Here is a 13,078-nt window from a genome sequence, read left to right on the forward strand (position 1 = left end):
TACGCTGTCGCCAGCGACTCATGGCAGCCCAGCTGTTGTTCATGAGCTGTTGTTCAGCATCTTAGCTGTGGAGGGCAGTGTCACTGGCCCTCATATATGGGATCTGAACTGGGGCCCTCTGGCATCCCAAGCCAGTCCTTAACGATTGCGCCACTCGGCTGGCCCAAGTTCCTCATTTTTGATTCTTAAAAAAAGAAAAAGAACACTTAACCTTTTCTCTTTGTTTCCTGTTCAGGGGCAGGTAGCTTTCTAAGGTTGTTTTTGTACTAAATTATTTTTTGAAAATTAGGAAACGACTGTGTTGTGTGAAGTGTGCTGTATATAGAAATGAAAAGATTGTAGAAATATGCTTCCTTTTCTGCTTTGAACTGACCTAAACCAATTGAGCAGTTTTTGATTGTCAGGAAACTTCTGACAATTCGAGCTAAGACCTATAGGTACTCATTTGTTTATAACCCCCCTACTCTGTGAGATGTTACAGTGAAAGCAAGTCTCGGATTGCAGTCTGTGGCACATGTATATGTTTCTTAGCAAGCAGGCATAAAAATAGCTGTAGGGCTTGTTCTTCTGATCTTGGTGAAATTTCACTTCCCTGTCCTCTAGGTACTTTGACAAGTACCTCGCATAAAAGAGCTGCTCAGGTAGATTCAGCCAGCCATGTTCTATTCGAACATCAGGGTTCAGTTACTGTTTAGTTGGATCAGGTGCAAAAGCCCACTATTAAGTGGTAGANGAATAAGACTATATTATTTGTATGCAATAAAAAATACCTTAAACTTGTATGTATTGTGTCACTAGAAAGTATGCTCCATGAGCGTTAGGACTTTGTTTTGTCCTCTCTTATATCTCGGACCTAGAACAATGCCTGGCACATAGTTGGTGCCAGTTACTTAGTAGGTGCATTCATTCATTCCACTGATACTTATTGAGCCCCTGATAGGCTGGAGAAAGAAACCCAGAGGTTTAATCCTATTAACCACTATTAAATTGTTGGCTGATAACCATTGAATTTACTGATAAAGGTTTATAGTTAGAGGCCTTTACGGAAAATTGCCCTTCAATGAGAGACTCTTAAAGACAGAAGATTTACAATTTAAAGAAATGGAGCTGGGGTTGCTATTTTCCATAGAGGAGCTTGACCAGATTTCCTCTTAAATCGTACAGTATCCATCCTACCTTCTCACACTGTTAGATAGAGGGAAATAGTATTATGGAGGGCCTCGAGAATCGGGGCTTGATTCCCTGGGAGGTGTTCAGTCAGGGAATGATGCAGGACAAGCTGATGGTTGCATATAATATACCGGTGCGTGTCTTCTTTCCACCTACATGCTAAGTACCTCCAGAGTAGGGGTCCTTGTGCCTTTCTCTTGTTTCCCTCTGCCCTCCACATGTTTATTAAATGCATGCCGAGTGAGTGGTGAACTTAAATTATATTTTTGCATGTTTTATTCAGGAATACTGTACCTATCACTCAACGTAGTTTCAACTTTCTGGCTACATGACTTTTGTGCCAGTGATAGTGGAGTCCTACAGCCATGTTCTTGCAGAGTTTGAGTCTCTGGATCCATTACTTTCAGCGCTGAGGCTGGACTCCAGTCGTCTAAAGGTGAGTTTCTTGATCCTGGTGCCATCTTCNAACCAGGAATGGAAGAAATCTAGCTTTTTTAGCGTTGTTGTTCAGAGAGTGTATCTTGAATTTTCTACGTTGTAAAAACATAAAAAGAAAGAAACAATTGTTTACCAATCTGAGCAACATTGATTCCTTGTGGTTTAAGTACCCTAAGGGTGTCCCATGAAAACTAGTTTGTTTTTTTTTAATTGACATATACAATTGTATAAGTTTAAGGTTGTACAATGTGTTGATTTGATACATTTATATATTGCAATAAGATTATCACCTTTTGTGGTAAGGACTTTTAAGGTCTAATCTCTTAACAGCTTTGAAATATATAATACAACATTGTTGACTATATTCGTAATTCTGTGCATTAGATCTCTAGAATCTATTCATTTCCTAACTGCATGTGTGTACCCGTTGACCAGCATCTCCCCAATTTCCCACACCCCCAATCCCTGGAAACCACCATTCTATTCTGTTTCTACAAGTTTGGCTTTTTAGATTCCACATATAAGTGATATCAAAACTAGTTTTTAAAGTCCTTTCATGATGTTCTACCTTTAAGTCCTTTCATGACCTATTTTTCCATGAACTGTTTGTTTATTTAAATACTATATTAAAATCCATTCATTGACATCAGATTGTTAACTCTGAGAAATGTTACAGTCTGGCTTCTAATAGAGTGCCCTCTTTTAAAGTCCCAATTACTTTTCACAGAAAATAGCATTTTATTTTATTTTATTTTTTAAAGTTGCAGAAAAGGAGTTTATTAGAAGTAAAAATACATTTCAAAGAGGCAGAAGTGGGCCCGAGCAGTAGAGAATGGCTCAAAGGCCATTATTAGAAACGAAAGTACACTCCAAAGAGTTTGGAGCGGGCCAAGCAAAGGAAGCTCAAAAGGCCAGAAAAAAGCATTTTAAACATTGGATTTTAGATGAGAGATGTGTTTCTTTCTCTGTATCTTTTTTATTGTTCTTTGTAGGATGGTGTCTAAAATATGATTTCTTCACTGAAATGCAAGTGTAAAAATAGAGATGAAATTCAATCCAGCCAATTCTATATAAAAAGTGAATTAATTAGAATAATTTCAGCTTTTGCATAAATGGAAAAGGAGTATTTGGTTAAAAATCCTGTGTGTTCACCCCTTTGGTTTTTGTAGATATTCAGGATGTGGCAGTCTGCAAGAATGAGCTGTTCTGTTTGCACCTAAATGGGAAAATCTCACATCTTTCCCTCGTATCTGTGGAACGCTGTGTGGAACGCCTGTTAAGGAAAGGCCTGTGGACCCTGGCTGCTCACACTTTATGTCTTTTCCAAAATTCTGTCATTGCCAGCCGAGTGAGTCAGAGAGCTTGCATGTTCATTTGGGTTGTTAAAACCATCCTAGCTTGCAAGATTGTGCTATGGAGTTGTTTGACTTATATTATCTCTTTCTACAGACAAAGCAGCAATAAATTCCCAAAGGAAGCATGAAAATCTAGGGGGTGGGTGGAGGGTAAGAAAAAGGGTATACTTTCCATTAAAAAAAAATGTATCAAGTTTATCTGCAAATGTATTTTGAATTTCAGGCCTTGTTTTAAGGGGGATAATTGTGCATACATCTTAATTAAATTCTTAATTCCTACGATAGTTCTCATTAAGTCTTTCACTAGTTTATTAAGCCTTTCAAAGGCACTTCTGAGGTTTTATATTATATGCTAGAGCTCTTTCACTATATTGGCCATTTGAATATAGACTTAGATGCAAATAGGCTATTCTATTGAGTTTCTACTTATCCTTTTATTAGGGAAGAAAATCTTTGACTGTAGATAAATTGGAGCATTTGAAATCTCAGTTGGATCTCACCACCTCTAGTGATCTGATTTCTCAACTGGAAGAATTGATCTTAAAATTTGAACCTTTGGATTCAGCTTGTAGCAGTAGAAGAAGTTCCATTTCATCACATGTAGGTATTCTTATTTTTAAGAGGATTTTACTGTTCAGTAAGATTTTTCTACCTTAGGCTGTACTCAATTTACCTGTAGGATCCCAGGCATATTTTCGTTTCCCTATAGTAGATTTGGGGGTTTGGTCAAGAGGGGTCTTTCTTTGCAGCTCGGGATTATCTCATTTAATTCCCATTCTCACTGGCAGGCTTCATGGACACAAGCTAGAGAAATGGCAGCATGATGCCACGAGCACATGAGAGCGACCCAGCTGCCAGGAGCCTAGTTTGTCCTAATTTGTCCTAGTTTGTCACCAGTTTGTCCTAATAAGCCATAATTGTTATTACTGACTTGCTGCTTTTACTGTTGGTTTATCTCTTAAAAAGCTATATTGTGTTATAAAGGGAAGTTTTACTTGGATTTTTTTGGAATTCTTTTTATTTTTAGGAAAGTTTCAGCATCTTGGACTCTGGTATTTATCGTATCATTAGTAGTAGAAGAGGCAGTCAATCGGATGAAGACTCCTGTTCCCTTCACAGCCAGACCCTCTCAGAAGATGAGAGACTTAAAGAATTCACCTCACACCCAGAAGAGGAGCAACCCGATCAGTGTTGCAGCTTACTCGGAAATGAAGGTAATGAATGTGCCTTTTGTTGGTTGCAGATGTGAAGCAGTTATTTCCTGTGAATCCTGTTTGCCAGGATTATCTCATGCATAGAATTTTCAATAAGGTGTTAATAATTCTTATGTTGGTAGACTTTCCATCCAGACCTACAGATCCACTCACCCTCATGTTTAGGCTAGTGTTGGTAGAGGACCTAGTTTTAATCATGTGTCAAAATGCTGGAAAGTTCAAGAAAGGAGGTCATTAACCAAAAAGAGTGGGACAGTTTTATTTTGACTAACCAAATTATTTTCCATCAGGAATGGAAAAATGGCTACAGTTTGGGGGCATTGCCTTCCCTTTTGATGGTCGAGCATTCCTGTGACTGAACTGTTGAGAAGAGATTAATAGAGACTCTAAACTTCCTTTTTGACTAATGGGGATTCAGGGTTAGTAGGAAAATGAAGGTACCTGCCTGAGTGTTTTATTTATATATGTGGACCATCCCGTGCATCTTGTAAACCTGTGTTCCGCTCATTTGTATCTGGGTCAGTTGTGATTTTGCTACTGAATCTTTCATTTCCTTTGGTTTATTTATTTCAGAATTTCTTTAAAGATTAAAAACGCCCATGTGATTAGATTTTGTTTTTCCTCCCCCAATTCCATTCATCAGACAATGTTTCTCATGGTCCAGTGACGTGTGAGACAGATAAGAATGAAACTTTTCTCCCCTTCGGCATTCCATTATCATTTCGCTCTCCATCTCCTCTTGTGTCTCTTCAGGCTGTCAAGGACAGGTAAACTAATTAGTCTTGTCATTTAATCCCATTTCTGGTTTTACTTCATTTGTAACCTTAGGTACTTTTGTGCTGAGAATGGAAAGATATTTTAAATGGGGAAAAACAAGTCTCTAGGTTATATCTTATGTCTCCTGTTATATGGAGCGCTTAACTTCTCATTTCCCGCTTGGGGCATTTACCTTCCCTCTTTGAGTAGCTGGATATTTGAATTGTTATAGATGTGGGTTTTTTTAACCCACAGATGGAGCAAAAGTTTAAAAATCTGATTTCTCATCCCTGATGGGAACAGTTTCCATGTATCATTAATCATTTCTTGATCCTTTCTCAGTTTGGGCTTAGAATTGGAGACTTCAGAAGTCTTTCTAGCTACTCCATGAGACCAGGATTGGCATTGGAGTTTCAGAGAGAAGACTTTATACAGCTACTTAACTGCTAATCTGAGTCTCACTGGATATAAATTTTGCTTGTCACTAGTTGGCAGCTGTGTTTCTTGAAGAAATTCTGTTAATTCTCTGGCCAGGTTGGGGCAGGTGATCGTATGGCCTCCTTTGCCTAAGTTGACAGAAACATTGCAGACGAATTGGATTTAAAGATCTTTTCTTTAGCACTGAATCAAGGCAATTTAGTAAATGAAGTGAATCCTTATTATAATGTAAATTTCACGTGGTCCTTATTCGAAATATGTAGTTGATTAGGGAAGTTGTTATAAACAGAGGTTTTCTTTTTATTAAGTCCAAGTTGCCTTCCTAGGACTAATAGGAACATAGAGAACTCAGGTACTGAATTTTTCATTCTTGGCAGTAATGAGATTTTTTTATATTAGTTTTTGATATTTGACTTCCAGTGTTTCTAGTTTTGTGCGTAAAACTACTGAGAAGATTGGCACCCTTCATACAAGCCCTGATCTGAAAGTGAGAGCAGAACCCAGGGGAGATGACCAGTCATGTGAAGAGGATGTGAATCCAGTCACCTGCCCAAAGGAGGAAGACACTGAGTAAGCCCTTGCATATAAATCTGTAAATTCTAGAGGAGTCAGCTCTCAGTTTGAAGAAAGCCATAGACTTTGGAGAAGGCACATGTATGAATGACTCTGTTCATTGATGCAGCTCATAAAAATTGTGAATACCACAAAGTAAGTGTTGGAAGATTACATCTACCCACAGGAAGTCTGTTCAGACAGCGTTTTAATTTAGTACCTCTTCCGTCTGTCTCCTGCACAACCTCCCCCACCCCTTTCAAATCTCTTTAAACTTCTGGGATGTTAGGGAAGGAGTGTTACAATAGATTAGGATGATCAAGGACTAGCAGGAGACTGGGTAAGCCGCTAATAACACAGGTAAGCCTGTAAGATGAGAGCATTGGCGTTGATGTGTTGCCTTGTACCTTCTTATGATATGCTGGTGACATGTTCTTGATACAGTAGAGTTGTAGCAGAGCTCGTGGTGTGGCACAGTGGCTTGTCCATCTGGTCTCTGCCTTATCTCATAGTTCAGGGGATCTGAGCATTAGAAGCATGCAAGCTCAGCACTCATTAAGGAATTGAGAGAGAGAGACCCACAGGCCCAGTCTATCTGGATAGTCAAATGAAATAGAGGTGTGTTATCCTCAGAATAACTTAGTGAGTCCATCTATTAATAGGAAATTACAGATATTGCTGTGACATTTAAGGCAGCCCTCAGTCTGGCCTTGGCCCACTTTTCCAGCCTCATTTTCAACCACATCCTTCTAAGCACTCTAAATTCCAGTCTTGTCAGAGAACTGGATGTGTAAGCCTCCACTACCTTTCTTCATGCTGTTTCTTCTACCTGCAGTATTTTCCCTCCATTTTTCCTAACACAAATATTACCTCCTCAGGAAAGCTTCCAACGATTGCTAAGCCAGAACAGTTATTTCTTTTTCTGTGCTTTCACAGCACAATGCTTGTGCAACTCTTTAGCATTTGTTTTATTCTCTTTTATATTATAGTTGGGTGTTTGCATGTCTTGCTTTCTGACTTGAACTTAACTCATCTTGAGACCAGGACAGTTTTGTTATACTCATCAGTTTATCTAATATAACATTAAGTACAATGTCTGCCACTTAGTAAGCACTTAGAAATATTTGTCTAAGGAAGCTCTAATCCCCTGTAACTCATTTTACACTTTTTTAGGGTAAAAAAAGAAGAAGTAACTAGTCAACCTCCTGAAGAAGATAAGTTCCAAGAGCTTAAAGTAGCTACAGCAGAAGCAATGTGAGTATTCATGAATGAGGAAGTTTTACAGTGACTGGGAGTGACTTTTTGAGGTCATCAGTAGTGGTCCTGAGACATTGTGGGGCAGAGGTGATCTCATTTGGAATTGAAATTCAAGAATTAGTATAAAGTTAATGTTCTCTGTATTGTCATCTTGCTGAGATAATTGTTAAAGATTAAAAAGTAACATTTATTCCAGATGAGTATGTTGTATTCATTAGGTTTGTTTAGCATGAAATAAGTTGTTCCAATTAAAACACCTGAAACGTAAATTCATAACTGTTTGTGTTTTTGTAGGACAAAGCTACAGGACCCAATGGTTTTATTTGAATCCAAGTCTCTGAGAATGACTTTACAGGAGTGGCTTTCACAGTTAGAAAAAACTTTTGCCATGAAGGACTTTTCAGGCATTTCAGATACTGGCACTTCATCTATGACATCGAACCAGGATGTGCTACTGCTTGATGAGTCAAAAAAGGGAATATTAGATGAAGATAATGAAAAAGAAAACGGACACTCTTTAGGCAATGAAGAAACTGTTAATCAAACAGCACATGAATCTGTAAATAGTCTGAGGGAGCCCTTGGATGACGTTTTTCGAGTATGTTCTCCATGCCACATAGCAAACGGCCTCCAGAAGGACCTGGCTGAATTGACAACGTTGTGTTTGGAATTGAATGTATTGAACTCTGAGGTCAGAAGCACAAGTGGACATGTAGACCACACTTTGCAACAGTGCACTCCTGAAATTCTTGCTTGTCAGTTCCTAAAGAAGTACTTTTTTCTCCTGGACTTGAAGAGAGCAAAGGAGAGTATCAAGCTTAGTTACACTAACAGTTCTTGTGTTTGGGATACTTTTATTGAAGGATTGAAAGGTAATAATCAGATTGCCTCACCAAAGATAGAAATTGGTATACAGCATCTTGGCATTTTTGAGTTTAAAACACCTCCGTTCTGTTTTCCACTCAATTTAATTCTTTTTTTTTTTTAAAGATTTTTATTGGGGAATTAGGGGATGGGAACAGACAAGTTGCTGTTCTTTTGTTCTTCATTCTAGTTGTGGAGGACGTTGCTTCACTGGCCCAAGTTGGCACCATCATTGCCAAGTTGGCACCATCATTGTGCTCTTCCCGGGCGAGGCAGATCAGTCACTGGCTTCTGGACGGCCGCTCACGCTGGCTGCTGGCTACACATGGTAGCCNTTTTTTTAGCTGCAAGTTACAGAATACCTTACCAATAATGGCTTAAGCAATAAAGGTGTTTATAACCTCGTTGGAGGGTAGTGTTTCTGGGTTTAGTGTAGTGGTCCAGTGATATCCCTGAGGACCCAGGCTCTCCCTCTTTCCTGTTCTACCATCATCCATATGTTGGTATTTAGTCAGAGTTGTAAGATAAGTGTCTTGGCTCCAATTTTGATGTCTCCATTAGTCTCTCAATCAAGAAAAAGGGGGCCAAGGGCAAAGGCTTTCTATTGTTCACATTCTACCTTTAATCTGGGAATGCAAAGCTAAGAAGCCCTAGCAGGCTAGTCTTATTAGCTGGATTTGAGTCACATGGCTCCTCCTAGCTGCAAGAGAAACTGGGTAAGTGAATAAGTTTTCTAGCTTCTATGGTGGAAGCAGCAACGTTGAAGAGGGTTGGGAATGTCTAACAGCCAACCAACAATTTTTGCCACAAGGTATTGGGCACAGCATGGCCACTGCTTTCTCTGGTGCCTAAGGAGAGGAATCAGGAAGCTGAGGGTGGGGGAGACATAATAGTAGTGACCTTCATCTGTGTCCTCTGCAGTCTCACTTGCTGTAAAAGCTGTGGGTGTTTTGTGCAATTATACAGATTAGAAATGATGTAAGTGAGCAAATGATTAAAGTTGTAGCTTTATCCCCTGGAGACTTACTTGATCTTCCATCATTGTGGTCAGCATTGGAATGACCAAGCTAAATTACACAAAAGATGAATGGTCTAGTAACTGACTTTTGCCTAGGGAAAATTACTCATTTATACAATTGAACCTGTTCGGCCATTTTGAGATTCAGTAAAAAATGTAAAGCCAAAATGTTCTTCTGGATTTTTCACTATACTAGAAAGAGAGCGTAAGTGCCATTATGCAGTGTCCAACTGGGCATGAGGTGGGGTGGGGGAGGGACCCGGTATACAGACCCTCAGTCCCTATTTCCAGCAGATAGCTTATTTGATCCTGTGATCTCACGCTTGTCCATTTACATGTTTCTAGTGTACGAGCATNAAAAATAAAGAGGTATTTGTTATAGGAAAAATAGCTATTTTTAATTTTTCAAAAGATAAGTAGAAATGCTTGAAAAATATAATAATAGTGGAACAAATATAATTAAATTTTGTTCTTACCTAGTAGGTGACTAATAATCATTTTTGTGGCATTTACTTCCTATCTAATGTACTGAGAGTTTTTCCTTTCACAGGCCTCATTCGCATTTGTTTTCCTGGGGTTACAGTCAGCTGATCCTCCATCTAATTAAACTCCCTGCAGATTTTACAACCAAAGAGAAAATGACTGACATCTGCAGGTCTCATGGGTAAGTGAGAATTTTCTTAGAAGATGAAGTTAAGATTAGAATCATTTCAGTTAATAACTTTGTAGTTCAGGACCCAAATTGATATGCTTTGTCACTTGGGAGTTCTTTTTGCTATGGGCAAGTATCCTTTTGCTTTAGGTAAACATCTTTTTGCTATTACATTTTGTGCATATATTTTCTTTGTGTATTAGAGACTGGCACTTGCTAATTCCTCCCTCTCCCTGCTGCTTAGTTGCTAGCCTCAGTTCTCAGGCATGCAGATGGTATTGAATTAAGCACCAGACTGTGTGATTAGAATTATAATTGCTATAGGGTTTCCAAGTTGGGCGAGATCAATAGAATTGCTGGTGAAGGACTCAGGGAGGAGGTGAGACTTTGGAAGTGAGCCCTGAAGGCTGGATAGGATTTGTATTAGAAAGGAGCCAGGAGGAGGGCCGGTCAGGTGAAAGAAACAGCAAGAATAATGGCTCAGAAAGGCTGGCATTGCTTTTTATTCATATCACATATCAGTCAGTTATTGATTGCCTGGCTGTGTTGTTTTATGGATCCACCTGGATTATAATCTTTGGGAGANAGCATCTTAGCTGTAGAGGGCAGTGTCACTGGCCCTCATATGTGGGATCCGAACCGGGGCCCTCTGGTGTCCCAAGCCAGCTCTTAACCACTGCGCCACTCGGCCGGCCCTCAATTTAATTCTTAATAGTTCTTTAAACATTGGTTTAATTTGCAACTGTATTATGAGAATTTAGTTTTCTTTCTCTCAGTCATATTCAGAAAATGACAAGCAATGTTGGAGAAGTTGGGGTTAAAGTAAGATTTTTATAAGTGCAGATATATAAAAACAAGAAAATCCCTGATATAACTTACCAATATAGAAATTGTATATACCATTTATTGAGTACTTATTGTGTGTCAGATACTATGCTAAACACTTTTCAGGCATCGTCTCATTTTATCCTTACCACAGACTTCAGAGTAGGTGGTGTTATTCCTTTTAATAGGTGAGGCAACTGAGGCACAGAGATTATAATATTGGGTTGCCTGGAAAGTCATGACATATTTTTCTATGTTTTTCAATGTAAAAATGTATCATGACTGTCCCGACGACCCAATAGTTTAAGTAGGCTGAACTGCTGTAATAAATATCTCATAAAATATTAACTGAGATATAATAGAAGTTTATTTCTTGTTCATATACCAGCCCAGGACAGATGTTTCAGGTCAGTGGGCAGCTCTCTTCCATGTGGTAATCCAGAGTTCCAAGTTCCTTCCATTTTTTTGAGCTCTATCCTCCTTTGGGCTTGTGATTGAGATTGGGTTGCTACATCCCAGGGGAAGCGTGTGGAAGGGCAAACATGTTCTCTTCCAGGCCTGGCCGGGTGGTGGCTTACATTCCTCCTGTTCACATTCTGCTGGTAAGAATTCTACCGCATGGCCCCATTTAACTGCAAGGAGACAGGGAAGTGTGCCCTAGCCATGTGTCTAGAAGGGAGAGCACGGTTGTGGGTGAAGAGCTTGCATGTCTGCCTCAGACTCTGAGTGACAGCCAGCAGTCTCTACTTCACGCCTGATTGAAGGTCACACTATTTCTCATAATTTTATAGAAACCAGCTCACATACCCCAGAGACCATGCCTGCCCTTTCTACTGCATAGATCCAGGTTTTTGAAGAGGCGAATTTTCTTAATTCAGCATTCTGCTTGAGTAAAAGATGCCGTGTTTCTAATAATTGATTTACGCATTAAACACACCTTTCATTCATTACCAAAAGTGAATAGTCACAAGTAGAGATACATTTTTATGTCACTGACTTAAAGATCTTTCTGTTTTCTAGAAAATGGATCTGTAGTTATGGTTCTGCTTCCATTCACTTTTAGCACTTAAAAACAGAAGAAATGATTTCAGTTTCTTTTTCTGAGTTGAGCTAGACTGTCTTTATTTCTCTTCAAATAGGTTCAGATGGTTGACATTATTACTGGAGATTTGTATCTTTTTCTATTATGTGGTCATACCCAACCTTGGTCACAGGAAAATAACAGAAAAGTCTCCAAGATTACCAGAGCTGGCTAGAGCAAGTGTGATGGGCAGTTTGATATGAAGCAGCTGTTTGCTTGAATTTTGGGGTTAAAGTTTATCTTAACTTCCACCCAATCAAAGCTTTCCCTCACTTCTCCAGCTCTAAATAATGGCCTTTTCCTCTGAATTCATTTAAAAACATATTGCCTGATACAATCAAATAGGAAATAATGAAACTGGGGAAAAATGATTTTTTTTTAAAAACAGACCAGAAATTGAAGGTTGGCTTTTTAGAAATGGTCTGTTGAACAGGCTCCACCCTTCCAATGATGTTGTAATTATAGAAAACAGCTCTTGGAAATGTTCTTTGGGATTTGTCTTTGAAGCCAATTGAAAACTATTTGAAAAAACTCATTTTACCTTAGATTCATCTGTGTGTGTGTGTGTGTGTGTGTGTGTGTGTGTGTGTGTTTAACTACAAGTAGTTTTAACTAGATCATCATTTACTTTATTTACCACACTGGGTTTTAAATGACTTGCTATTTCCAGAAGTCAAATCTTCTGTCAGAGGAGGAAGATTTTCTGTAACTGATGTTTAAAAAAAAAAATAGGTCAAATATTTTTAAATTAATTAAATCTAATTAACTTATTTTGTTCCAAAAGATGGAGTAGGGACACTAGTTCTAGGAAAAAACCTGAGGAATTCGGCATTGATGGTAGATATATAGTTTGTTTTATATATACACACGTATATATATATATATATCCCTTTTCAAGGATAATTAGTCACTTATATATTGGTTACATGTTCTTTGTCTTGTTTAAAACTTTCAATCTACTTTGCTTCCCAATTTGATACTAAAGTCTTTAAAAGTAGAGATTGTATCTTGTTTTTTTTAATCTCCAATAATGCTTAACCAACATTAGGCCTTGCCATACAGTAGGTGCATGACTAATGATTGTTGAATGTGTCCATGAATTGAATATTTACAACTATGAGGTGAAGGAAAAGGGTGTCCTTTATCTTTCAGAAATGGCAAGTTCCAATCCTACATATATGGAGATGGAAGAAGGAGATCTACCAACAAGATTAAAGTTAGTGGATGACTCAGTCCCCTTTGACAGTCCTTTATTGATTGCCTATGCTACCCAGTAAGTTGTCCTATATGTTGTCTATATGAACTAAATTTAAAGCACATGCATTTTTTTTTTTTTTGGTATTAGTCTCTAAAGTTTTACTCAGTTGCATGTTGTTCCACTTTTTGTTAGTATATTTATTTTTATTTCTAATAAGTACTTAGATAATGTAACTAAGCTATATCATCTCACAGAAGTTG

General features: G+C 38.4%; 1 protein-coding gene across 1 annotated transcript in view; it reads left to right on the forward strand.

The window, feature by feature from the left end:
- Nucleotides 1–13,078, forward strand: part of HPS5 (HPS5 biogenesis of lysosomal organelles complex 2 subunit 2) — a 25,692-nt gene that overhangs the window by 8,849 nt on the left and 3,765 nt on the right. Inside the window, exons 5-14 of the mRNA XM_019651365.1 lie at nt 1,481–1,606; nt 2,601–2,604; nt 2,778–2,956; nt 3,405–3,563; nt 3,991–4,177; nt 4,821–4,944; nt 5,792–5,941; nt 7,097–7,177; nt 7,475–8,052; nt 12,773–12,893. Of these exons, the coding sequence (XP_019506910.1) occupies nt 1,481–1,606; nt 2,601–2,604; nt 2,778–2,956; nt 3,405–3,563; nt 3,991–4,177; nt 4,821–4,944; nt 5,792–5,941; nt 7,097–7,177; nt 7,475–8,052; nt 12,773–12,893 (1,709 nt within the window). The remainder of the gene's footprint in view (nt 1–1,480; nt 1,607–2,600; nt 2,605–2,777; nt 2,957–3,404; nt 3,564–3,990; nt 4,178–4,820; nt 4,945–5,791; nt 5,942–7,096; nt 7,178–7,474; nt 8,053–12,772; nt 12,894–13,078) is intronic.

Source organism: Hipposideros armiger, unplaced genomic scaffold, assembly GCF_001890085.2.
Source record: "Hipposideros armiger isolate ML-2016 unplaced genomic scaffold, ASM189008v1 scaffold_159, whole genome shotgun sequence".
Classification (NCBI taxonomy): domain Eukaryota; kingdom Metazoa; phylum Chordata; class Mammalia; order Chiroptera; family Hipposideridae; genus Hipposideros; species Hipposideros armiger.